General features: G+C 33.9%; 5 protein-coding genes across 11 annotated transcripts in view; 4 read left to right on the top strand and 1 right to left on the bottom strand.

Annotated features, from left to right (window-relative positions):
* The first annotated feature begins 629 nt into the window (after nt 1-629).
* On the top strand, nt 630-5,898 carry LOC102584501 (palmitoyl-acyl carrier protein thioesterase, chloroplastic). Its single transcript, XM_006366808.2, has 7 exons — nt 630-864; nt 1,739-2,354; nt 2,454-2,587; nt 3,366-3,479; nt 3,742-3,913; nt 3,998-4,066; nt 5,135-5,898. Exons 2-7 carry the CDS (start codon nt 1,845-1,847, stop codon nt 5,396-5,398), a joined length of 1,263 nt encoding a protein of 420 aa, XP_006366870.1. The 5' UTR covers nt 630-864; nt 1,739-1,844; the 3' UTR covers nt 5,399-5,898.
* A 5,214-nt stretch (nt 5,899-11,112) lies between these two features.
* LOC102584164 (serine/threonine protein phosphatase 2A 57 kDa regulatory subunit B' iota isoform-like) lies at nt 11,113-15,900 on the top strand. 6 transcript variants are annotated; one of them, XM_006366807.2, is made up of 6 exons: nt 11,120-11,545; nt 11,633-11,689; nt 12,061-12,117; nt 12,206-12,262; nt 12,756-13,974; nt 15,320-15,900. In XM_006366807.2, exons 5-6 carry the CDS (start codon nt 12,817-12,819, stop codon nt 15,680-15,682), a joined length of 1,521 nt encoding a protein of 506 aa, XP_006366869.1. In that variant the 5' UTR covers nt 11,120-11,545; nt 11,633-11,689; nt 12,061-12,117; nt 12,206-12,262; nt 12,756-12,816; the 3' UTR covers nt 15,683-15,900. The 6 variants fall into 6 exon arrangements, 5 of the variants coding, with proteins under 5 accessions (XP_006366869.1, XP_015160582.1, XP_015160583.1 ...); XM_015305096.1 differs by having other exon boundaries at nt 11,645-11,689; nt 15,320-15,853; XR_001472386.1 differs by lacking the exons at nt 12,206-12,262; nt 12,756-13,974; nt 15,320-15,900 and adding exons at nt 11,776-11,832; nt 11,918-11,974 and having other exon boundaries at nt 11,113-11,545; nt 11,645-11,689.
* A 1,617-nt stretch (nt 15,901-17,517) lies between these two features.
* LOC102583844 (uncharacterized) lies at nt 17,518-18,271 on the top strand. Its single transcript, XM_006366806.2, has 2 exons — nt 17,518-17,624; nt 18,017-18,271. The coding sequence occupies exons 1-2, from the start codon at nt 17,539-17,541 to the stop codon at nt 18,072-18,074; spliced, it is 144 nt and encodes a 47-aa protein (XP_006366868.1). The 5' UTR covers nt 17,518-17,538; the 3' UTR covers nt 18,075-18,271.
* A 2,009-nt stretch (nt 18,272-20,280) lies between these two features.
* On the bottom strand, nt 20,281-26,117 carry LOC102583294 (uncharacterized). Of its 2 annotated transcripts, none has more exons than XM_006366804.2 (2): nt 25,910-26,117; nt 20,281-22,531 (listed from the first exon to the last, which is right to left on the bottom strand). In XM_006366804.2, exon 2 carries the CDS (start codon nt 22,342-22,344, stop codon nt 20,620-20,622), a length of 1,725 nt encoding a protein of 574 aa, XP_006366866.1. In that variant the 5' UTR covers nt 22,345-22,531; nt 25,910-26,117; the 3' UTR covers nt 20,281-20,619. The 2 variants fall into 2 exon arrangements, with proteins under 2 accessions (XP_006366866.1, XP_006366867.1); XM_006366805.2 differs by having other exon boundaries at nt 20,281-22,452.
* Nucleotides 26,118-26,487: 370 nt separating this feature from the next.
* Nucleotides 26,488-27,033, top strand: part of LOC102582965 (deSI-like protein At4g17486) — a 7,247-nt gene continuing 6,701 nt past the window's right edge. The window contains exon 1 of the mRNA XM_006366803.2: nt 26,488-26,821. Coding sequence (XP_006366865.1) covers nt 26,656-26,821 — 166 coding nt within the window. The 5' untranslated portion in view covers nt 26,488-26,655. The remainder of the gene's footprint in view (nt 26,822-27,033) is intronic.

Genomic DNA, 27,033 nt, shown 5'->3' with positions numbered 1-27,033 from the left:
AGTATTTTTTATGAGATTTTAGATTTGAGCCTTTGAGTACATACTTTTTGACACATTAACTAAACATAACTGTTTTAATTTGATTGTCTTACTTTTTTAATTTTTTTTTTTTAAAAAAAAAAGAATATTTTTTCTCTTTTTAGTAACACTTTAATATTAACTTGCAAGTTGCAACATTCAATACATTATTACCTTAGTCTAATCTATTTGTTTGATTTAAGTTGGTAATCCATAGGAGGGGCAAGTCTAGTGTCAGCAACCACGGTAATTCTAGCTCTTATATAGGATGGGCCGACCGATCCGCTCTAGATGTGCATTGATCATCTCGTTTCTTCCATCGACAATGCATTCTTGGCCTTAATTGGCCCGTTTATAGAGTGCTAAAAGCAAATCTATACTCTTTATACATTGGTATGAAAGAACACGTTCAAACAAATTGAAACAGAGGTCGTAACGTAGTTTCCTTTTGACGAAAAAAAAGAAAGGAAAAATGGTATTTACGTAAATAAGGGGAAAAATAAGGTTAAAGTTGTGAAGTGAAACGCGAGGCATGAGGAAGCCAGGTGGATAGTTATAAAAATGGGTTACTAAACACTGTATCGTTACCACCCAGATTCCCTTCTTTCTCTCATTTTCATTTTTTTTTGTTTTTTCAAAATTAAAATTAATTTTATTTTTTTCTCTAAGCTTTAAAACAAATTTAACAGAGAAAAAAGACCACTTACAAAGATCACAAACCCTAGAATTTGTTCTGAAAATCTTATATATTTTGATCGGGTTTGCTGATCAAATTTGTACTCTTTTCAACAATATTATTATTATTATTTTTTACAACTGTTATACATTTTTAACAAGCCCAAAAAGGTTAGTATTTTTATTTTATTTTTTTGAATTTTTTGGTTGATCTGGTTGAATTTTTCTTGGATTATGTGTGGTATAATGTAGTGGGGAAAATGTTTGTAATTTGAGCGGAATGTGGAGGATTAGAGTTTTTTTTTAAAAATGTTTTGAGGCTCAGATCTGTTGTTGTTATTATAGGTTATGTTTGAATTTTGTTTGTCTGGGTGTTGTAGAGGGTTTTTGTTTGTTTTTGAGGAATTTTTTTGTTAGTTTATAGCTATTGTTATTGACAAATTGTTTGAAATGGTTCAATTTGGAAATTAGTTCGTTAATTTCAGCTCTACATGCTTAGAAATTTATGATAATAATTGTAGTATAAAGATTTGTGGTGAAAGATGCAAGCTTTGGTGTTGTGTATTGGATTAAATGGAGGAGTGACATTTTTTTTTTGAAATTCATTGTGGTGCTGGTTTGGTTGGCTGGGGATGGTGAAAAGATGAGTGGTTTTAATATGTAGAGGTGGTGATGATGTTTAATTAGTTTTATGAGGATATTGGGTTAGATTTTTAATTGTTATCTGAAACTGTATTAGTGATTTGGGGGTTATGGTGCATGCCTGTGAAAGCTTGTTGTTTCTGTTTGGCTGCAAAAAGTTTATATTTTTAGAACTATTGTAAATATTCAAGCTTTTTTTATCAGTAGCTACGTGAAGAAATTTTAGATTCTTGAATTTCGTAGCTATATAATAGTGATATGTTATCTGGAAACAGCCTCTCTACCTCCTCGAGGTAGGGGTAAGGTCTGCGTACACTGTACGCTCCCCAAACCCTGCTTATGACTCTACAGTGGGTTTGTTGTTGTTGTTGTTAAGTGATGTTTTACTTACGTGGTGTTGCAGGAAGAAAGGTGTCAGTCTTTGATCTGTTTTGGTGTTCGTTCGGAATCGGTACACAATATAATTGGAACGAAGGGAGACTGACTTGCTAATATACAATAGTTTGTTCATGATGGCCACTGCTGCTACTTGTGCATTCTTCCCTGCTGCTAATCCACCTCCGGACTCTGGAGCAAAATCGTCTGGAAATTTAGGAGGAAGTCTTCCTGGAAGTATAGATACACGGGGGCTTAATGTTAAGAAGCCTTCTTTTGGGAGCCTACAAGCTAAGGCCAATGCACAAGCACCACCTAAGGTGAATGGAACAAAGGTAGGCGTTATGGATGGCTTCAAAAATGACGATGAGGTGATTTCTTCACATCACCCAAGGACTTTTATCAACCAGTTACCTGATTGGAGCATGCTCCTCGCCGCCATCACGACAATTTTTTTAGCTGCTGAGAAGCAATGGATGATGCTTGATTGGAAGCCTAAGCGTCCTGATATGCTCGCTGATCCATTTGGATTAGGAAAAATTGTGCAGGATGGCTTTGTTTTCCGTCAAAATTTCAGCATCAGGTCTTATGAAATAGGGGCTGATAGGACTGCGTCTATAGAAACAATGATGAATCATTTACAGGTATTCTAGGCTTTCATTTCCATTTGTAAAGAATTATTGACTTCAAGTTGTGGAAGCATCTTGTTTTGATAATTTCACGAGCTTGAGTTGGTTTTGCAGGAAACTGCTCTTAACCATGTCAAGAGTGCTGGACTCATGCATGGTGGGTTTGGATCAACTCCAGAGATGTCCAAGAGAAATTTGATCTGGGTCGTTACTAAAATGCAGGTTGTGGTGGACCGTTATCCTACTTGGTAAGTTTCTACTTGTACATGGATGAGATTACGTCTCTGACATGTTGTATTAGATAAAGTTCACCAGTTTTTTGAACAATCTTTGTTGATCAATGTTTTAGGCAATTCAAGATTGAGTGTCATACTCCAGAATTTGTTAATGATGTTTAATAAAAATTTCTTTGAACACACATTGGTGTAATGTGCTTAACCTCAAGTCAGTTTTCTTTTCTTATGTAGTCCTATAGCCTGTTTGGCCAAACTTCTAAAATCAGCTTATTTTGAAGAGTGCTTTTGGGAAAAAAAGAAGCACTTTTGGCCTTCCAAAAACTTGGGCAAACAAGCTATTAAAGTGTTTTCATAGCGTATTGCTATTGTGTGATATGGGAATCACTTCGATTAAATTGAATTAAATTTGATTCCCTTATGTTAATATCTGTGAAGTCTTTAAGAACATGATCTATTTAAATGGGAAAATTTTGTTTTACATAATCAGAAATATCTCAAACTCTTTTAGGTGCGAAGTAACCCTCTGTCGTTGATTGTTTTACTCATTTGCCATCTGGCTACTAAGCATTTAATTTCACTGTTGTGAATTACAGTTGTGGACTATTCATAGGAGCAATATTAGGTTTTCTTACATTTGTTGTATAGTTGAAGATTTGAAGCCATTTCGGATATGTTGGGGATTATTCTTTACTTTTCCTACTGATCACCCTATTAATATTTGTAATACTACATGCACAGTTTCTTTGACATGGGAGATGAAGATCCTTTGACTGATTTCTTTTTTTCACAGGGGTGATGTTGTTCAAGTAGACACTTGGGTAGCTGCATCGGGGAAAAATGGTATGCGCAGAGATTGGCTCCTCCGCGATAGTAATACAGGGGATATATTGATGAGAGCTTCCAGGTAGGGGCATTATTGTTTAATCTACTTCAGTTTGGTTAATTTTGACACAATGATCAGTTATCTTCAAGTAAAATGATCTTATCATTCCTACTTAGGTTTGTCTCTATAAGGTTTCAACCTTCTCGTTGGATTTGGTTGTTTTATGACTATGTCGTAACTCCTGTTCTTTTCTGTTGCATCTTTGGTAGCCAAACATGAAGCGCTTGATGATATATTCATTGGTTCATAACCGTGATGTCTTTATGTTTCCATTTGCTTGCAGCCAATGGGTTATGATGAATAAGGAGACGAGGAGATTATCTAAAATACCAGATGAGGCTCGGGCTGAAATTGAAGGTTATTTTGTTGATTCACCTCCTGTTATTGATGAGGACAGCAGGAAGTTACCAAAACTTGATGAGACAACAGCAGACTACACTCGAACTGGTTTAACTGTAAGTTGAAGTATTCATCAATGGTGACTTTGTTGCACCTAAGGACATCATTTTTATTATATTCTGATTTGTTGAAATTTACAGCCAAGATGGAGTGATTTAGATGTGAACCAGCATGTTAATAATGTCAAGTACATTGGCTGGATTCTTGAGGTAAGACCTCAACCGTTTCCTCCTCCTTTCTAAAATAAAATTTTCTTCCCTGTTATTGCTTGTAATATATTATGGTTTATAATTAGGGTATGTTGCATAATAGATGAGTTTAGGTTTCATCGTGTTCTGAAATTGTGTGGACAGGGCAATGCAGAAAGAAAAGGAAAACTAAAAGGTTGTGTGTGCACACACACTAACCCAACCAACTTCTGTATTTGTTGGATTTGTAGTGGTATTGGATATCCTAAGGTTTCAGATAGAGCTGATATACATCCAGTGATGTGTATATCTGTTAGGAGCCATTTGCATAGTCCATTAAGTTATGAAACACTTATTTGTTGATGTTACTGCTCCTTGCTTGTATGCTCTGTACTGCTTTTCTATTAGTTGCCATTGTTTTTTCTTCTCTGTCGTTTTCCCTTTTTATTTACTACTTTGATTTGCTTCACTTGAACCGAGGATTTTTCGGAAACCGCCTCTCTGCCTACACGAGGTAGGGGTAAGGTCTGCGTACACTTTTCCCTCCCCAGACCTCACTTTGTAGGATTTCACTCTAAATGTTGTATAGTGCCACCAATGTGTGAAAAGTGTTCCATATAATTGAGCACAGTAATAAACTTTCTCCTGTCTTCTAGCTGATAAGTAAAATATCTCGCTATTTCTTTTATTTTTTATCTAACAATAACTAGTTTCACCCCAGGGGATCTTGTTGTCCCTGTAAAGGAGTAGTAGTTATCGTTGTGTTGTGTATGAGCATGAAATCTTTATATCAACCTTAAACAGGAAAGCTTAATGGACTCCAGTGAGCATTGTGACATGCATTGTACTGAAAAATCGATGGTCATTGATCTCCAACTTTACTGGCCTTTAGTGCTCATTCTCCTTGCCGTTTGCATAAAGCATAAATCGTTTGTCACAATAGTAGTAATAATTCTTTTGGGATTAGTGGGTTGCAGAATTCCAAATTTCTCAGGTCTAATGGTGTACATTAATAAAGAAATATTCTCTTAAAAGTGCTTCAAAATCTTGAGAACATCATGTAATTTCGGAACGTGTCTTTGGCTGCAGAGTGCACCCATGCAAATACTAGAGGGTTGTGAGCTTGCTGCCATGACTTTGGAGTACCGCAGGGAGTGCAGAAGGGACAGTGTGCTTCAGTCTCTTACCTCTGTACTTGACAAAGGAGTCGGTGACTTCACCGACTTTGGGAATGTTGAGTGTCAACACGTCCTTCGACTTGAAAATGGCGGAGAGGTTGTTAAGGGACGAACTGAGTGGAGGCCGAAACTTGTCAATGGAATTGGGACCCTAGGCGGATTCGACTTCGCTTGAGTTCTTGGAGACTTGATGTAGCTCTATGTCACAATCCTTTGTGAATCCTCCTACTTGTGGTCTTTTGATCTTTATATATATATATTCCCTCTCTCTATATCTATATCTATATCTCTCTCTCTATATATATATATGTTTCCTTCTCATCCCTTTCCCCATTTTTTTCTTCTTTTTCCCCCCTTGCCTCTTTTCTTTCCCTTAGATATTATTAGTGAAATTATCAGTGATTGTAAGTATAGTCCTTGTGTCTAATGTCTTTATTTCATTTAGCATTATTGCCCTATACTCCAAAAACTTTCTTATCTTTTGTCCCCTTTACCTTGCTGGCAATTAAATTTGGCCTAGAAATGACACTGCTGAACTGGACAGCAAATGGAGCATTTTTTTTTATTTGTGGCAATTCTTTTCTTTATCTGTAATGCATTATATTTGTTCTCATTGTCATGTGGTCCAGTCTCATTTTTGTCATCAATTTAATGTATGGAAGTTTCCTCTTTGTACTTCCTCCTTCCTCATTCCCCCGCTGTGTTTGATTGGTCACAAAGTTTTTAACGCGTATGCTTTCGGAACATATCATAAGTTTGTAGACTTGTGGTATTGTTTAATTCTTTGTTTGGTAAGATTTTCATCCTATGTGTAATTGATAGTCATACTACGTATCGTGAAGGTGAAGGATACGATGGTTTCTTTTCATCTGTTCAAATTTTGATAGATAGGATTAATCGATATTTGTGTTGGTAGAGTAGATATTTGGGGGAATTAGTTGATGCATATACATTGGTAAATAATTTTAAATATGAAAAGGTATCATTTGGAATGGTATTAAACAAATATCACTAATAATTATTAATCGATGATGTTTAAACATGCCTAGTTATATCTTGGAGAAGAATGTTACTCAATTAATTTCACTTTTACAAATTAAATCTTTTTGCATTTTTGTTGTGTCTTTTAGTGACAAAGGCCTCTCTTTTTTGTTGGTGGGTGAGTATCTTTTTATCAATCAAAGTTCAAATTTTCAATAGTAGATAAGGATATATCATAAAAGTAGAACCAGACAATCAACTTTACAGATAATTTTGGATTTAGAATAAGTTGTGGAAGACATTAGACATACTTTTTTTTTTTACTTTTAACTTCACCTGCTAGACTATATTTGTTACGATTCAAACTCATGACATGTATTGTTCACAGCCGATCAGACCTCACATATTTATTCTTTAGGTCATACCATTATTGAGTTCAAATAGTATACATACCTTATGCTTATAGATGTATATCGTCCTAAGAAGTTCCCGCGAATCTTTCGAGAGGAGAGGTAGTTTTGTATGTAAGCATAACATTTTTTATCGAAACTGATAAACACATCATTTTCCTGTTGGGGAGGTACCCATAGCACTCCGATTTACCTACTCGCGTCTTGTATGAATATGCAGAAAGATATGTCCTATAATGTTCTTCACTTTTTTCTTCCACGTAATGAGTGAAGATGTCTTATGCTCCTCTTTTTCAAAAGCTTGTTAGAATAGAAGTCTTTCCGTCCTTTTCAGATTGCCTTCATCACTTGATTTTTTCTAACTTCGACTACATATTTTTCAAACAATTATTGAATATCTTTAGAGATCTTTTTTTCTTCTCCATAATTTAACTTTGTATGTGTGAGTTCGCTCACGTTATCAATTTTAAGTCCGAATAAAAGAAAAGAATTGTCAAGAATCAATCGAAAATAGCCTCTCGATCCCATAAAGACAAGGATAAGACATGTACATCTTATTCTTTATAGACTTCATTGCACTAAATATATTGTTCTAGTATTTTTTTTCCTTCATATATAATTTGTTATTAATTAAGGCTACTAAAGGATCTTAAAGAAAACAAAACAAAAAAAAAAACTTCGACTTTCTCAATCTTGAAATTAAAACTATATATTTAAAAGAAAGAGGCTTCTATTGTCAACTAACAAAGTACTTTTGCTTAAATTAATTTTGTCTTCAAAACAAAAAGGAGGATGGAAATGAATGAGTGGTGGAGAAAAAAAGATAAAAAGCCAAAGACATGTTCTATAATAATATCACCTTGGTATTTTTTTGATTTTTTGTCTGACGTTTGATATTCACATTAAAGCCTTGCTATTTCGGATTCACACTACGTAAGACCTCATTCGATGAGAAGTATTCTTATCAAAGATTTTTTCATACTCAGAGCTCAAACTTGAACCCTCTAATTAAGATGGGTATATAGTAAACAAAATAAAGAATCTTGAAGAACAAAATAATGTGTCAACCATGAGACTTCACATGAGTAGGGAACAATTCATTAACTTTGTCTTAATTGTGAAAAAATAATAATAATACAATATCCAAATATCTCTCTTATCACATGCTATTTGCTCTTTTTGGTACATTTGTCACATGCAAAAGTGAGCCAGAGTGGATAGGAATATTAAGAATAAAAAGAATATTGATTAAAAATTAAGATTAGGTCAATCATAGAATTTACTATAATTAATTAGACACAATTTTTTAGATGTTACAAGTGACAGTTTCTATCTAGTTTAGTTTATCTGCCCATAATAAATTTATTGTTTTATCTGGTCTTCTTGGGTTTCTTATTTGGTGCCAATCATATGTTTTTTTTTCCACAAAAATAAAAAATAAAAATCTAGACATCAATATTGATGTCTACTTTCCCATAGTTATTTTGTTCCTTTTCTAATTTTTTATTTATTCATAGTGATGTTCAAATTAATATATATGCGTATAATAAAAGTTTATTTATATTTGATATTTTATTAAATTAATAGATTATTCTTTATAAAATTTATTTAGTGTTTGACATTCATTTTAAGACTTCAATTAATTCGATAAAAAAAAAGGCTTCGATTAATTCGATTAAAACAAAAGTTTCGATTAATTTGAATTTGTGCGACGTAATGCCCATTAAAAAATAAAAAAATAAATTAATTACATCGAATGCATGTGTATATAAATATATAAGATCACTCTAGCTATCAAAATTTAGGTAGTTGATTGTTGAACATATATTTTTTTTAAAAAAATTTGCTAAGTTTTTAATCCTTAATCTACCAAGATTTTCACATACTTTATTGACGGTTAAACCACATTTTTAATTTCATCTTATCTTGTTGTTTTTTCATTGCATATATTTTTTTGTCAAGTTGAAATCAATTTTAACACAATTAAGATGAGGACAGTGTAACTAATTGACAATTAAGCAATAAGTGGAGTTGTTAATTAATTAGCTTTAGAATTGCGATTCAACAATTTGCTTTGGTACACCTAATTAACAAATTGATACACTTAACTCTTGCACTAACTCTAAGGGTGCATTTGACATGAAAATGTTTTTCAATTATTTTATATTTAGTTGGTCAAAATATTTCATTTGAGAAAATAAGTTTTTTAAAAACCAAAAAAATAATTTCCTGATACAAGTAAGAAAAATAAGTGTCATAAGTATATTTCACGTTGATTGTTGCTCTCTATTCTCAATACTCAACACTCACGACCCGCCATCCACCTCTCATCCCAACTCCTAACCCTACCCCTACAACATGCTATCCCCATTCTGTCTAACTGTTCGTGAGATGATATTTTTTTATTTACTTATTAAATATTAAAAAATAAATTTTAAAAATATTTTGTGTGGAATTTTTTTCTTCCTTCATCCCAAACACACCCTAAATGAAGTTTTTTCCCGATAATTAAAGAAACTAAATAATAATTATCACCGCAAACAAAAAGCATATAAACCACCTAATTAAATACATGTTTTTTTAAATGAAAGGTGCAAGAAAATAAAACAAAAAAGACACATAAAATTAGGCTAAAATAATGGTATGCAATTGGTCCAACATATAATCCACTAGCTATTATTACACATGATTTAATTTAAGTTGCAATGTATTTGGACTAATTAATTTGGATCCTTTTTAACAAAGTAAAAAAAATAAAATAAAGTGTATACCGACATAAACATTTGTTTGAAAAACATTGATGTGACATAATCTTCATTTCATTTATCCACGCTTATATGATTAATTATTATCAAGGATACACACTCAAAAATAATAATAATTGTTGTTAGTTTATTTTGGGCAATCAATCACCATGAATGCACTCAACTTGGGAAAATATTCACAAGATGAGAGTTGCGGAGATATATAAATGAAGATGGATGTGTGATTTTATCAGAATAGAAATGATCATATTCATAAAGATGCAAGTAGCATACGTTGAGGATAAAATGCAAGAAAGTCGCTTGAGATGATGTGACATGTTTTGTGTTGATCTATAGATGGACTGCTCTGTAAATGTGAAATATAACAAGTGAAAGTGTAAAGAGTAGACAAAATAGACCTAAAATCACATAAATAAATAGTCTCAAAGATTTGTAGCGCAATTGCTTGATATCAATACAGACTTAGCTAAAGATAAAACATAATTAAAGAAAAAGATTCATATAGGTAATAATCACTACTTAAGAATATATTTTGGACTCGGATGAATATATTTTTAACTTACTTTTATTTTTAATCTATTTATTATGATAATGATATGATGAGTTTAAATATTGAAATGAATATTTATACAATCAATTTTCACTTGTTTAGAACTAAGACGCAATTATTATTATATTGTATATAAAACACACGAATAGAAAAAAATAAAAAGAGTGACCACGTGATTTTTTTCTTTGAAAAAAGTTTTACCCAACTTTTTCTTTTTAACTACTACATTGTAATTATATTATAATATAATATATTTGAGCAAATTCACTTGGTCGTCCCCATGACTAATAAAATTTACATTGATGTTGACGTCTAAGAATGTGACCTAGTAATTGATAAAATTAAAATAAAATCGTGAATGATTTGCCGTTTGAATTTATAAAATCTAAATACTAATGATGATGTGGAAAATAATTGAAGAGAATGAAAGACAAAATCAATTTCTAAAACCTAAATATACTACTAATAATTTATAGATTGGGCTAACATAATTTTTGTGATTGAACTAAAAGAATAAATAAATAAAGGAAAAAAAAAGGATAGTAGAACTAACAAGAATCTTGTGAAATTATATCACGAGCTGAATGTGTCAACAACAAAGTGTGTATCTAAATATATATAGTATATCATAAATAACCTTTTTTTTCTTTTAATATATGAATCTGAATTGATTAGAATTATTTTTTAAGAAAAAAGCACTACTAAATATTCAGGAAAAATAATTAAAAATGTTAAATAATTAAAAACATATTTATACTATTTTTTTTTCCATCTTTCACCATCAAGGTTGAGCTAATCAAATATTTGTTTCCAATCGACAATAACAGATACGTATAAGCCAAATAAATATCAAAAATATATTTTAATTTTAGGAAAAATCTTTTTGGCCAGAAAATTTGGCCAGAATGATATTTTACCTTTTAAAACATTTTTATCTTTTTAACTTTAATACATTTTAATAAAAAAAAAAAAATATCATAAACTTTTTAAATTTCTGACCAAATTCTGGCCATTTAGCATTATCCTCGATTTTAATAAGTGATGATTAAAATATGAATAGTGAATAGTTAAGATAACAAACTCGGAAAAAGTGAAAAAAATAAAATAAAGTGGTTTTACGGTTGGTGTAATGAAACAGTATTTGACAAAGTAAATAATGTTAGGAGGAAGAAGAAAAAATAATTAATATGAGTACATAAGAGTCACCATCTAATGCCGGCAATTTCTGTGAAGATACCACTGAGTCATTCAAGCTGTGGCACTTGGATCGAGGACAGAGAAAAATGGAAGAGAGAGAGGCCATTGTAGTTGTAGAGTAGTAGTACTACTGCTTAGTTTAAGACATGAATGAACAATCAAGAATTTGAAAGAAATTAGTGTGTGTGTGTGTTTTTCTTGATAAAGGTAATCAAGAAAGAAAGAAAAAAAAATGGGCTCCTCAAAAACCCATCATTGTGTCTTCAATCCCAAGTTAAAAAAGAAAGACATGATGTGATTGCCTCCATTACCTGTTTTTTCTTCTTCTTACCTTCTCTCTTTATTAGTATTGTAAAAAAGCTTCAATCTTTCTGCAATTTCATCTGAGGAATCTTTTGAGGAAATTGACAAAACCCCAGGTTCTATTTTTAACTATGTATCTCAGATCTTTTGTAGAAATGCTGTGATGTTGCTAAAGTTTGATTCTTTTTTGGTTTCTTGAATAGTTGTTGGTGTAGTTTTGGGCAATTTCATAACTTCAGAGCTGATTAGCAGAACCCCAGGTTCTATTTTCACTCTATCTGTCAGATCTTTTTGGGAAATGCTGTGATGTTGCTGAAGTTTGATTCTTTTTTGGTTTCTTGAATAGTTGTTGGTGTAGTTTTGGGCAATTCCATAACTTCAGAGCTGATTAGCAGAACCCCAGGTTCTATTTTCACTCTGTCTGTTAGATCTTTTGAGAAATGCTGTGATGTTGCTAAAGTTTGGTTCTTTTTTGGTTTCTTGAATAGTTATTGGTGTAGTTTTGGGCAATTCCATAACTTCAGAGCTGATTAGCAGAACCCCAGGTTCTATTTTCACTCTATCTGTCAGATCTTTTTGGGAAATGCTGTGATGTTGCTGAAGTTTGATTCTTTTTTGGTTTCTTGAATAGTTGTTGGTGTAGTTTTGGGCAATTCCATTACTTCCGAGCTGATTAGCAGAACCCCAGGTTCTATTTTCACTCTATCTGTCAGATCTTTTTTGAGAAATGCTGTGATGTTATTAAAGTTTGATCCTTTTTTTGGTTTCTTGAATAGTTATTGGAGTACTTTTGGGCAATTCCTTAGCTACAGAGCTGATTAGCAAAACCCCAGGTTCTATTTTCTTACTTTGTCTCTTAGATCTTTTGAGAAATGCTGTGATATTGCTCAAGTTTGATCCTTTTTTGGGTTTTTTTGGAAGTTGTTGGAGTAGTTAAAGATTTCAACTTTAGTTGTTCAAAATTTACTGAAACTGATATAGCTCAAGTTTGATCCTTTTCTTCACAGTGCTTACTTTTTTGGCCTCTGAATGTCAGTGATCTACTATTTAATCTTGCTCAGTGTTCCATTTTGTGTTGTGGTGGCCTCTGTGTAAATTCTGTCCCAGATCTGAGATTTATGCAACTGTAGATTTAGGAATGAGATTTTGGTTTCAATGAGCTTTTAGATGAAAAAATTGATATGTGAATTTAAGATATGTAATTCTGATAATAAAGCTGTCTTCTAAACATTCTGGTTATGTTTGCCACAAGATATGTTATTTTCTTCAAAGTTTTGTTGTCTTCTGGTTTGTTTTCTTATGCTTTTTTCTTTGAAATTTGCATAGGTAGATTATTTTGGAGTGTTGGCTTAGGTTTAGTCTAGCTGCAAGTTGGAGCAACGCTACTATGCTTAAGCAAATTCTTGCAAAACTTCCTAGGAAATCATCAAAATGTGATACGTTTGATTCATCGGGAAGCAATTCCTGCAACAACACCTCAAACTTAGGGAATGGAATTCAGTTTACCAATAGTTGCACCGTCATAGCAAACAGGCTGAATGTAGTGAAACGGATGTCGACAGCAATTTTTCCTGCGAGTATTGTGTCTGGTGGTGAGTCTGTGGCACCACATGTGCCCTTTAAAGATGTTTCAAATGCGGAGAAGCAAAGCTTATTTGTAAGCAAGTTGAATCTCTGCTGTACCATTTATGATTTCAATGATCCAGATAAAGATTCTGCAGAGAAGGACTTGAAACGACAAGTTTTGCTGGAGCTGAATGAGTTTGTTGCTTCAGGATCTGCAAGATTCACGGAATCAGCAATTGCTGCAGTATGTAAAATGTGTGGAGTTAACATGTTCAGAACTTTTCCTCCCAAGTATTTCTCAGCTCGCGGTGAAAGTGAAGATGAAGAACCAATGTTTGATCCAGCTTGGTGTCATTTACAACTTGTTTATGACTTGTTCCTTAGCGTAATCGGCCAAGGTTCTCTTGATGCAAAGGTTGCTAAGAAATACGTTGACCATTCTTTCATATTGAAACTGCTTGACCTATTTGATTCTGAGGACCCAAGAGAAAGAGAATGCTTGAAATCAATATTGCATCGCCTTTATGGGAAGTTCATGATGCACAGACCTGCTATTCGAAAGGCTGTAAGCAATATCTTTTATCGTTTCGCTTTTGAGACTGAAAGACATAATGGGATTGCAGAGTTGCTGGAGGTTTTCGGAAGTGTAATTAGTGGTTTTGCTTTGCCATTAAAGGAAGAACATAGATTATTCTTCTCAAGGGCCTTGCTACCTCTACACAAGCCAAAATCCTTGGGTATCTATCATCAACAATTAGCATATTGTGTTGTACAGTTCATAGAAAAGGAACAAAATCTGGCTAGCATAGTGATAACGAGATTGTTGAGATATTGGCCAGTGACAAGTAGCCAGAAACAATTGATGTTCATCAGTGAGTTGGAAGAGATTTTAGAAATGATCAGTATTCCAGAGTTTGAGAAAATCATGGTGCCACTGTTTCGTCGTATCGGCTATTGCCTTAACAGCTCCCATTTCCAGGTAATATTTTTTAATCAAAACCCTCTTGGATTGCATAACTCTCAAACTATTATGGTGACAATAAAGAGGGAGCTCCATGCAGTTGTTATGGTCTCTCCTTGAGTCGAGGGTCTGTCGGAAACCTCTCTACCATCATTGGTACATAATTGAATTGGTCTCGGTGATGTCTCAGTCGACAGAATTGGAGACAATAATTTCATATGCATGTTAGATAAATAGCAAATTCAATGCTCAGGCTTAAGGTTATGGTAATTTCAACTTCAAATATTGTGTCCACAACTTTAGAATGGTTTGTGAAGCTTAGGATGTCACCAAGCATGAAACTTTTTGTCATTTCATACAATTAGTAGACTAGTTTTTGTGTCTTTGTATACCATACTGATTGTTTTAACTTTAAGTTGAACGTTAGAAGCTGGCTTCGCGAAAGGAGAAGGAAAAAAGAAGACCTCGGAAGTTGGATTTTGAGATCTTACCTATCATTTTATTGCACCCTTCCTTTGAAAACTTTTGTCAATATTACGTGAAATTCTTGAAGATATAGATTTCTTATCCGTAGAATTCTTGAAGATTTATTGTTAACAACAAAGCCACCTATTTATCATCTCTTGATCAACATGCTACGTCTCTCATTTCTTTGTGGGATATCTTCTAGCCCTTGAAAGGGCCTTCTCAGCATCTTGTTTATCTTAATATCTATTCGTTGTCAAGGTCTCAGATTCAAAGCCCAATGAAGTTAAACACACTGGGTGATTTTTGGAATCTGTCCATTGCTTGGTGGACAGAGTTACCCGGTATTTGTGTTGGTGGGAGGTTACAAGTATCCCGTAGAATTAGTTGAGGTACACACAAGTTGACACGGGCACACCACGGTTATCAAAATAAGTACATCTATACTTTGCCATAGCTCTAAACTCCAAGTACCCCCAAGAGGCTAATTTTACTTTGTTATCCCAACTTTGACATAAAAGATGCATAATCCCTTTTTTTCCCCAAAAGAATACTGGAATGAAATGGGTCCGAATGGAGCAGAGTAGAAAATACTTATATAGAATATTCATATAGCTGACCAAAGTTTATGATTGAGTTGTAGTTGTTTTTCTTTTAACCTTCTCTTGTGGGAGAAGGTGGGGAGGGTGTTTGTTCCACTTGTACAAAAAAGGGAAGCCCGGTGCATGAGACATCCCGTGTTCACACAAGGTTCATAGAAGGGCTGCACCCCAAGGGGTGTGCGAAATTGGAATTTTTTTTAATATCTGGTTAATTCTTGTTTCTGTTTTCTTTTTCTTCCGAATGTAGACTTTCTTGAACTCATTCAGACTTTCTCCCTCTTTTAACGAACTTGCAGGTGGCTGAAAGAGCACATTTCTTGTGGAACAACGATAACGTCCTTAACCTCGTGATGCATAACAGGCATGTGATCATGCCAATTATTATCTCAGCTTTAGAAAGGAACAGCCAGAACCACTGGAATAAAGCAGTTCTTAACCTCAGTCAAAACGTAAGGAAAGTCTTTTCCGAGATGGATGAAGAGCTTGTACTCGAGTGCCAACACAAGCTTGAAGAAGATAATGCAAAGTCAAATGTAGCAGCTGAGAGACGAAGGTTGACATGGGAGCGCCTAGAAATTGCCGCTAATTATGAACCTGTTACCGTTCCTTCTAATATTCCAGGCATGGTTAAACCCCCCACCTGTCTCGTTTCTTGCTAATTTGATCTTGATCGATAGAAAGAACCATTTTAGCTCTCATTCACGCGGTTTTTATTCCGTGAAGAAGTAAAAAGGAAACATGCATGTCCTGTTTCTTTAGTGTATGGATTTTGTGACTTGGAGTATGGATGTATATAGGAGATGCCACAAGGCATCATGTTCACATTTCAACTATTTCCCAAAGCTGTGCTAAGTGACTTGCTACTACCATTTACTTATTCTTTTGGCTTTTTAAAAAGATAAGTCATTTGGTTGCACTCACTTACACTAGGTAAAGGTAAGTATCGGAAACAGTCTCTCTATCTCTACCTCCACGAGGTCGGAGTAAGGTCTACGTACACTCTATTCTCCCCAAACTCCATATGTGGGATTACAATTGGTATATTGTTGTTGTTTGGTTACACTCACTTACATCACAGTTTTTTTTTTTAATGCAATTGATGTATGCATATGGCTGGATTTACTGTTGAAGTTACAAGTTTGACAAAAGTCATAACTCAGTAGTTTTGTTCCAAAATTCTGTATTTGTTTGTATCAATTCAACACTTAATAAATAAAAAAAAGGTTGTGGTCCAAAATATATAAACGTTAAATCCTGAATCCGCTTACACGTATGCACCTAGGCAAACACTACAAAGGTTGGTCCGGTTTAACTATTACTTTCTGTTGTATTAAAACATACCTTGATGTTGAATTAGTCTACACATGTTTGTAGTCAATTGGAAATAAATATTTGGCTCGAAGTGACGGAGTGTGTAAAAAGAGAACAATGGATAGTTAATGTATGAAGTTTGCGAAAATAATGATAAAATGGTTTTTTAACTCTTAAAACTATATAGTACAATGTCAAAAAGACATGAAAATGTGAGTAGGTCACAAGCCAGCTAGGGTCATAATATGTTAGGATACATAGACATGTGAACCATTGTTGTCTAGTTGTATTCTACACTTGCATAGTTGTCTTCCCATTAATAAATGCCAAAAAAATAAATTTAAATTTTTTTGAGAAAGCACTACAGCAACCAGAGGTATGGGCATTACGATTAATGAAGTGAGTGAAAATCGTAATATATACACCATAATTTTTTGAATGAAGGATGTTCAATTAGCTATTTTTCAATTGCTATAGTTTTAACAATATAATTTTCTGATAGAGACTGTTCAATTGACCACTCTTCGATCGTTGTAACTCTATCCTGCTTGTTGACGATGAGTGTCAAATGAAAAATAACAAAAACTCAATAGAATAATGAAGATTTGCAAAAAAGTTTACTTTAATAAATATCCGATGAAATAATTAAGGTGCACGAGATAACCCTATTAATTAGACAACTAACCATCTTCTTAATTCCTTTAGGTCCCCATCATTAATTATTCACCTCTAGTTCTTTAATATTCTAATCAATAATTCATATTCTTAATCCTAGGCATTTCATATATAATATTTTAATGAAGGGTGTTTAATTAGCCATCCGGTCGCTATATAATTTTTCAATGAAGGGTATTCACTTAGCTGTTCTTCAGTCACAATAACACTAACAATATAATTTTCCTACAGAAGATGTTTAATTATAGCTTCACCCCTACTTGTTGGACAGAGTTTCTTACTATGAGTGTCAATGAAAAATAACAAATACCCGATAAAATAATTAAGGTCTACTAAGATTTTGCTATATCCGATGAAATAATCGAGGTGACCAAAGTAACCCTATTAATTAGACAACTTACCATCTGTTTTTTTTTTCAGCCTCCAACATTAATTATTCACCTCTACTCCATTAATATTCTTTATCAACTTTCACATTCTTTTTATTAGGCAATTTTTCATATATTTTTCACACATAGAAAGAAAGAAAATGGATGCTCCCCCAAAATATCAAAATATGTCATATTATGATAATGTCCAAAGGCAACATGAAGAAAAAGGATGCCTCTATGCTTGGTTTGTTATTTTTTTTTTTTTTTAGTTTTACTTTATTAGTGAAAAATAAATAAAAATTAGTAGAGTTACATGAGAATTGACATAATTATTTTATTTTTTCAAGGACATTTTCTGCTAATTTTTTTTTAATATTTGAAGTTGAAGTCAAAATTATTGTTTGGACTTGAATTTTACTTCTTCTTTTTGATGTTTTGTGAGCGAAAATCGGTAATTATTTCACTTGAGATTGTTCGACAGTTATAGCTCCGCCCCAAATAGTTAATCGTTTACTAATTTGAGATTGATGTGTAGTTGATTAATAGATATATAAGTAAATTTATATAAATATTATCATGTTTATTCTATTTTTTTTTATATTTTTTAATGTGATTTTATAAATCTTGAAAATGCAGTATGTTTGCGATGTGTTGCTGCTTCTGCTGCAATGAAAGGACTTGTTGTTGCTGTTAGCACAAATTAATCATCATCGTCGTTGATTATGTTATTCAAATTCTTCAAAAATATTGTCTGATGTGTGTGATTCTCCAAAAATTATGTATTTTTATATGATTTGATACGAATACAATAACAGTTTTTAAGAATTCGAGCAAAATAGATGCAGAGTAGCTTGTAATGTTGATGTTTCGATAAAATTGGATGTTAATCGATTATACTGTGTTTTATATTCTTGTAATGTAATTAATTTCTCTTACACTAAGTATTGTATCGTTACTTTACCTACAACGTTTGTTTTGATTGTTACTTAAAAATGTATTGTATTGTATTGTTAAATTTCGTTGTTACGTAACAATAAAAACCCCTATTTTATGGAACAACCGATTTGGTGTGTTCCCATTGTTACTTAATTTCTTTTTCCAATTATATCTTTACATAATATTTCAAAATACTATTTTACCTTTTACTTTATATTATTTAATTCTAGTCAAATCTCCTACCCTAGAATAATTAAGGATATTTTAGTAAATTTATAAATTACAATATAATACGATACAATCAAACCAAACAATTAAAATGTTATTAAACAATAACAAACAATACAGTCTAGCCAAACATTGAATTCATCATACAGTACAGTACAATACAATACAATACATTATGAAACAATGAGTAACAATGATCCAAACAGAGTGTAAGTGAACCTTCTTCATTTGTTATACAATATCACTATGGATTTATCATTTTATATTATCAGTGCAATTTAACTCGTTAGAAAAAAATACTTGCATTATATTTCACGATACTATTTCTATTGATTATTACATAATTATAATCTTTACTTGCACAAAATAAAGTGTAATCTAACATAATTTCACAATTTAACTCCTTAACAAGCCGAATCATGACATAAGTCAATAATACCTGCACAAAAAATCTTGTGTACACCATTGATTTGGAGTCGGGGTGTAGAATAAATATAACCTCATTATATCTTTTTGTTTGTTTGAAATATGTATACATAATTCAAACTGAAAGCAACGAGTTAGGTTGAACTTGCAGAACCTGTTCTAAATCCACACCTTTGAGCTATTTCATGAATGAAATCGATCTTTTAAAGCGTTAAATATCTTTTCATTAATTTCTTCTTGAGGAGGTAAAGGTTGTGGATTTCTAAGACAATCAACAAATCTTCGAACACAATTGTAGATAGGTCGACACCAAAGAAGAAGAATCCCTATTTGTCCAATCATTCCCCCTGTGAAAGCAACAATAGCTAGGGGCTCCATGTTCTCGCGATTTCTTTTTTTTGTTATAACGAGTTAAATTATACTGATATATAAAAAATAAAATATCATTAAGATATATATAACTTGAAGGGGGAGTTACGTTAAATTTTTTTGTTAGGTGTTATTGTTTTGAGTGAATTAACTTGTATTTATGGTTTTCATTAATTGTAGTTAATATAGCTGTGAGAAATTTATTGCCTATTACTCCATTAGTTCATCCTTCTTGTACTTTACGAGAATCAATTTGATTAATTTTCAAATTCTAAATTAGATTATATTTATTTGATATTTTAAAATAAAATCCTAGATATTAAAAAAATTATACAGAAAGTAATATAAATGTAATATCAATATGATGAAAAAATACATCGTCAAAATTCATATCGTTTACACTCTAAAAAAGGAAACTATGACAACTAAAGAGGAATGGAGTAACTACTACTATTATTTTTATTTATATCAGTTTAGACTTTCAAAACTGAGAAAATTTGAGTTTTTCTTTTCAAGAACAAGTGATTTTCTTACTAGTTTCTTATATTCAAAATATTATTCTAAAAATATTTATATATAATCTAGACAAATAATATGAGACATATGGACAGGAGTGTGGGGTTGAGGGTGAAGAACTTGTTTTCCAAATTTTTTTAACCAACTTAATATGGAAATGTTTTCCTCCATAAGTGATAGTATTACCGACCAAGATTGTGGTGAGATAAATAGAATTCCTCTACCCTTAACTAGGGTCTCAGATTCGAGTCCAGAGTATGAATAAAGTGATGAGTATTACTGATCAAGATTGTGGTGAGATAAATAGAATTCCTCTACCGTTAACTAGGTCTCAAATTCGAGTCCGGAGTATGAATAAGTTTTAGAGGATACTTACACCTCTTTCTCTTCTAATTAATTGTATGAGTGAAAACAGAAGAAGACAATCTTGAACTATGAGAATTTGCTTTTGATAACAGAAACCAAATAAAGTATAAAACACATTTCCTCACAATCACTGAGATACGACTTATTGGGTTATAATAAGCAAACCCTATTTTACAATATATGAAGCTAGTTGAGATCTCTAATTTTACATCTTTCTACAATATTTTCTAATTCTATTTCCAAGAAAGGAACCTAAAAAGATAATGAAAAACTTCGAGAAAGGGCACTAACCTTAGTGGCGGAGAGTAGAGGGACGGGTCCATTATCCATCGTTTTGAACCTTCCTCGAGAACTTTTCAACTTGAAAGAAAATAAAGGGGATTGGGGTGGCTATACATCTAGAACTGTTGTGTACTTTGAACAACCTCTGTTTTACAGGTTGTCTTGTAATGTCCAGTTTGATTGCACTTACTACAATGGACAGTATGCTTTTCACGATTAAGATCTTCCACACATAATCGCTTCTTTTCAGGTCGTCCAGGTGGGCGACGGAACTTGGGTGGTCGGACTAGTCGGGTTCTAGACCATTCAAGTTTATCAGGGATGGGGTGTACCTCTTTACTATAACACTCGCGATAACTAGCTGCAGTGAAATATTTATCTGTGAAGGCATACACATCCTTTTTATATGATGTGAGAGCAGCAACGGCATGAGAACATGGTATCCTATACAACTGCCAATCACGGCAAGAACAAGATCGGGTACCTGTATTCACAATGTCTGAACGCTCTGCTGAGACAACTTCAAATTCAACTTCATCTGACCTTAGCACTTGATATGTAGAAGCATGAGTTCTTCCGTCCATAATGCGTTTCTCAGCAGATGGAGAAAGGGTAGAACTCCATGTGCTACTCCTTGATCGCCGAAGCTCAAACTCTTCTGTTAACTTACAGTGAATTCGTTTAATCACCTGAATAATAGGAAGCTCACGTGCTTCAAGAATCCATTTATTGAACTCATAAATGTTTGAAGAGAAATGACCATATCTTGTTCCGTCAAAATGTATTAATGCCCAGTGTGAAGGAGGATACTGTTGAAGCCACGCTGCTGCATCTGAAGAAACCTCCTCAATTTCAGCCATTTTCTCTTTAAACCCCCTGGTGGACGTGGAATACGCAGCTTTCCACAGGAGTTGCACAAGCCTTGAGTTCTTGAAATCACTACTGATGCTTTCACTCAGGTACTGCATACATATTGCATGACAAGAAGAGGGAAACTTCCTTTTCACAGCATCTGCAATACTTTTCTGTCCATCAGACAGAAAAGTAAGAGGTGGTATCTTCTCAGTGCTCATCTCTAGAGCTTTGCGTAACTCTAACAAGAACCACATCCAGCTATCATCATTTTCTTCATCGACAACACCAAAAGCAAGCGGAAACACTCCACCATCACCATCAAAAGAAGTTGCTGATAGTAAAGTACCTAAGTATTTGCTCTTAAGCTGGATACCACCAAGACAAATAACAGGCAAGCAACCATTCAGGAACCCATGAAGAGAAGCATAAAAGGAAATGAAGAACCTCTGAAACCGACTATCTGAACCAGCTGTAAAAACCTCGGCATGACTTCCAGGATTTGTCTTCTTGATTTGCTCACAATATGCAGGTAACAGACAGTACCCTTCTTCGGAAGATCCATATATAGCTTGCAGCCCTCTTTCCTTGGCTCTCCAAGCTTGCTTATATGGTATAGTTATCCCATACTGTTTATAGATATCATGCAAAATGTCTTTTGGCTTGTAATTTATGTTATCACGCAAACGCTCCTCTATGAAGTTCACTATCCAATCAACAGAAGCCTGATGATGTCCATTTTGTGCATTTTTCCCGCAAGTATGTGTTCCCTCAAGGCTTCTTACAGTAAAGGTAGGAGCATTTGGAAGCTTAATAGCACGAATACGCCATGGACAACCTTCTGAGGCACATTTTGCAATGTAGCGAATCAGGTCACTTTTTACTATGCGAAGCTCAAAATGTTGTGCAATAGCAGCCTCTTTAATTGCGTTGCGGAAGGCCTTGACATCAGGAAACTCTTGGCCAACAAAAATGTTTTGATCCTCCATGAAATAGCAATTTATGAGATCGCCACTTTTAAATGGCTAAAGTCCCCAGTTAACTTATTGGGAATTGACATGTGAAGGAACTGAAGAAAGCAGCCAATGTATCCAAACCTGAATATTCAACAGGGAACTTCATTAGCATGGGCAGGCAGTTCGAAAATGCACAAATCTTTCATGAATCCTCTCAAGCCTTTATCAGAAAAGATCAAAGGGTTAGATGTAAGGTGAAAAAGATCCAGATACAAAAAATTTGCAACCATGCACACATAACAATGTGACTTCTGCTCAACCTAGTTACTAGGACAGGTTAATGTCATCACAATCAACTGTGTCATAAGCACAACACAAGCAGGTATAACAGCTGTTCAGGATAATAATTCTTTTCCAAACTGCTTTCAGTAATCCGTGAATAAGCTAGTTTAATACCCAAGTATCCATATGAACTATTCAGAAAAGGAAAATTCTTTTGTCTATACGTTAACAGAAAACCAAATATCTGAACTTCTAAAACCCTGATAAACTTTTTTTCGGGGTTGGGGGTGGGTGGGGGTAGGTAGGTAAATGGCGTTCATCAGAAAGCAAACCTAGCAGGGAAATTAACCCGTGTGCAATAGTCAATAGGTATACGACACCATAGAGATTTAGTTTTTTTAAGAAATAAAAAAGGTAATAGAACCCTATTCTTGGCATCAACTTACAGTGGAACAGACCATAAACCTTATAAAACCTAAACTTCTTTTGAAAACAATCAGAGTCATCCCTTCGGTCCTACCCACATCCCCAAGTCATTCACGGAAAATATAGTATTTGCAAACTACTATAGTTAACTGAGATTTAATTCTTGATTATATCACCGAAATACACAACCAAAAGAATCTTGAACAAGTTTACAAATATAAGAAACATTTAGGCAGATGAAGCAAACACTCCTAGATGATGCTCCACAATCCCAGAGTTCTTAAGGAAACAGACGAAGGAAGACTTAACACCTATCAAGTCCTAGGTCATTAAAATTCACACATCTGAAACCATCTTTCTGGGAAATATAGGCATTACAACTTAGACATGACTATGTAACAGCACTAAGAACATCACAATATCACTGTCTGAGACAAAGGAGATTTCAGTCAACGAATATATCAGTTTGACCTCTCTACTTTTATGGCGGGATACAACTAAGCTATATGGCTTGCTGGCTTGGTCTTTATCCAATCGCTATAGCTCATTAATTTTTAACAGCATTTATTTAGACTCAATTTATGTAGTTACAAAATGAAAAGAATAATTTTCAATAAGATTAAAAATGAAAAGAGCAGTTCCTTGGACATAATGCAAAAAATCCCATTCGAAATCATAATATCATGTGTGCATCAGTTTGCTATAAGAGATCCTTGCGGAATTTTGGAACAATTCAACTTTCTAAGCACACTGGATTTTTTTTGATTTGCACACTGGATTCTAAAAAGACAAACAAATGAAATAACTTCATATGTCCAAATAAAAGCGACAAATTGAAACTAAATACATTTCACTAGACGCAAGCAAGAAAGTCATAAACCTGAACATAGAATAAATGCAACAGACTTGAGGTTATGACCTGTTGCATAATCCCAATCATATCATACTCCCGCTAAAGATCATCCAGACATTAACTCTAGTAGAATAGAGAAATATTCATTCCACATTAAGGATAAAACAATCGATTTTTTTTATTTTTTTTTTATGACAAGGGAAACCCGCAGCAGCTACCCTTTGGGTGCGCACAGGGTAAAACCCCCGCTCCTATGCAATAGCTCGCAAACCACATAGGAGAGGTAACCCGCACTAGGCAAGCCCGGTGCGACGAGCTCGACCCAGAAGCAAACCCCTTGCTTCGCTGGCAAGGGGTTTCGAACTTGAGACCTCCAACATGGAAGTCCCAAGCCCAAACCACTGGGCCACCCCGAAGGGTATCGATTTTTTGCTTTTTATATGTCCAACAATGTGGGATTTCATCTATAATGATGAACTGATGAATATTTCTACAATCAAAAAACTGTAATCAAACTTCTAGCCCAACACACATAGTAAGATGTCCCACCTAATCAATTTCATATTCAGCTAGAGGTCTTCGAGTGCAAACTCTCTCTTTTTTTTATGACAAGGGAAACCCGCAGCAGCCACCCTTTGGGTGCGCACAGGGTAAAACCCCCGCTCCTATGCAATAGCTCGCAAACCACATAGGAGAGGTAACCCGCACTAGGCAAGCCCGGTGCGACGAGCTCGACCCAGAAGCAAACCCCTTGCTTTCGCTGGCAAGGGGTTTCGAACTTGAGACCTCCAACAGGGAAGTCCCAAGCCCAAACCACTGGGCCACCCCGAAGGGTATCGATTTTTTGCTTTTTATATGTCCAACAATGTGGGATTTCATCTATAATGATGAACTGATGAATATTTCTACAATCAAAAACTGTAATCAAACTTCTAGCCCAACACACATAGTAAGATGTCCCACCTAATCAATTTCATATTCAGCTAGAGGTCTTCGAGTGCAAACTCTCTCTTTTTTTATGACAATCAAGAAATTTGATGTCTCAAGCTTTGAAACTCGGTGGATAATAGGCTCATCTCTCTACCTATCTCAGGTTACTACCACCCTTGATTCCCTAATCAAGCTTCGAGCTCGCGTCTACCACACATATTGCACGAACATTCACAGCATGAACAGACAAGGTATCTAACATTCCTTCATAGAAATTACTATCCTTTGTCAAACTCTATGTTGCTCGGACTCTTCAAAAATGTCAACGGATGCGTGTCGGATTCGCCAAAAGTAGTGTATTTTTAGTGAATCCGACATGGGTGCGATATCAAAGTGAAGAGTCCGCACAACTTAGGTCAAACTCAAGTGAATTGGTTTTTGGCGCTGGAATGCATCAAACCAAAATCTGGCGGCTCTTTTAGTATGGACTTTAATCCTAAAACTCACTCAAGTTTGTTTCGACGAAAAAAAAAATCAGCTGCATATCGTAACTAAAACGATTGAAATTACCTCCCCAACCCTGCCTAATCTAATTGTGTGTGAGCAACCACCCATGAAAAGTCAACCTAGATGAACTCCATATAACAGAAAAACATCATGGATTGATACGACTAATTTCTGATAAAAGCATTTCTAAAATACTACTGCTAACCATTGAACAATACAGAAAAGAAGAACCTTTCTAATATAATACTACTGCTAAGCGTGTGGCCTAGTGGTCAATGCAGCAACATGAGGTCTTGTGTTCAAATTCCAGCAAAGACAAAAACACTCGGTGATTTCCCATTTGTTGTTTTAGCCTCCTGTTCCCGTGGGTCTAGGTGCGCCCAAGCTGGCTCGAAAAAACAAAGCATACAATACTGCTAAATTCTCTGTAACTTAAAAATTATAGTACTATATACCCGAAAGAAAACTCCATTTCCTCAATACAGAAATAAAAACTAGAGAATTGTACCCATGAAAAGAACATTTCCAATCGGAGATAATTTTAAAACTAATTTTGTCGAGGAAAATAGTAAAAAATCCGGCAAAGTTGCGAGCTTTTACCTAAATCGGAGTAGTATACGGCGGCTATGAGCCGAGCAACAGTAAATTGGAAGGCGTCGGAGATTGATTTGGGGATTTCCGGTCACCGTGGCCGATTTTTCGAAACCCTAATTCGATGCTCACAGAGAAGGAGAAAAATATTTGTACTTACCCGTATATTGCATTAATTCTAAAAGACAAATTTGCCCTTTATATTTTAGTTTTATCCATTTGTGGTAAAATATACCGTAACCTTCTAAATTTATCAGTAAATTTTAGAGTATTTCGATATTTGAATTAAGACAGATTTAGAAGTCGAATGAAAAGTTTTACCCTTTACATATGAAAGAAAGAAGAAAGAATTATATAACATGCGAATCAAAATTAATCGAGTAATATATTATCCATAAATGATTTTAGACAATAGATAATGAAGGGACCCCAACATACCCTAACCCTCCACATGATTTATTTTGTTTTTGTATGACATAAGACTAACAAAATATTACAACAATCTAAGCAGACAGCAGACTGTATGTTCATTTACCAATTTACCCTTGTCTTTTTTCCTTTTTTTGTGATTTCCATTTTTACAAAGTTCAAACCTTTTTCTCTTTGCCAGAGAGACAAATCAAGAATCAAAGGCTATTTGCTTTTACCAAAAAAAAATAAAAAATAAAAAAATGGACTCAAAAAGACAATCTTTTTCCTAATCCCAGATTTCCCTTATTACAGAAATTTCAAAAAGAAAAAGAAAAAGGAGTCAAATGGGAGAAGAAAGCACCTCAAATTCCAAGCCTGATGATAATAATAATGCAGCTAAAAATGATGGAAGCTATGAGACACCAGTTATATTGAATGTGTACGATCTCACCCCTGCAAATCAGTACTCAGTTTGGCTTGGCTTTGGAATATTTCATTCTGGTATTGAAGGTAAGACAAAATATTTGATCTTTTTGGAGAATTTCATTTTTAAAATCTTGTTTTTTTCCTATGTTCTAGATTCTAACATTGTGTGAAATTAGATTTTTTGTTTCTTTGATTTTGCTTGCTTCTTGTTGTTAGAATTTAGATTTGTTATTGGATTGTTTGTTGTGGGGTTGTTACTTTTGAGCTCTTGGGAAGGGGGATTTTGGAGGGTGGGC

Source organism: Solanum tuberosum, unplaced genomic scaffold (genome assembly GCF_000226075.1).
Source record: "Solanum tuberosum cultivar DM 1-3 516 R44 unplaced genomic scaffold, SolTub_3.0 scf00675, whole genome shotgun sequence".
Classification (NCBI taxonomy): domain Eukaryota; kingdom Viridiplantae; phylum Streptophyta; class Magnoliopsida; order Solanales; family Solanaceae; genus Solanum; species Solanum tuberosum.
Note: the sequence above shows the minus strand (reverse complement) of the source record. Positions and strands in the feature narration are given on the sequence as shown.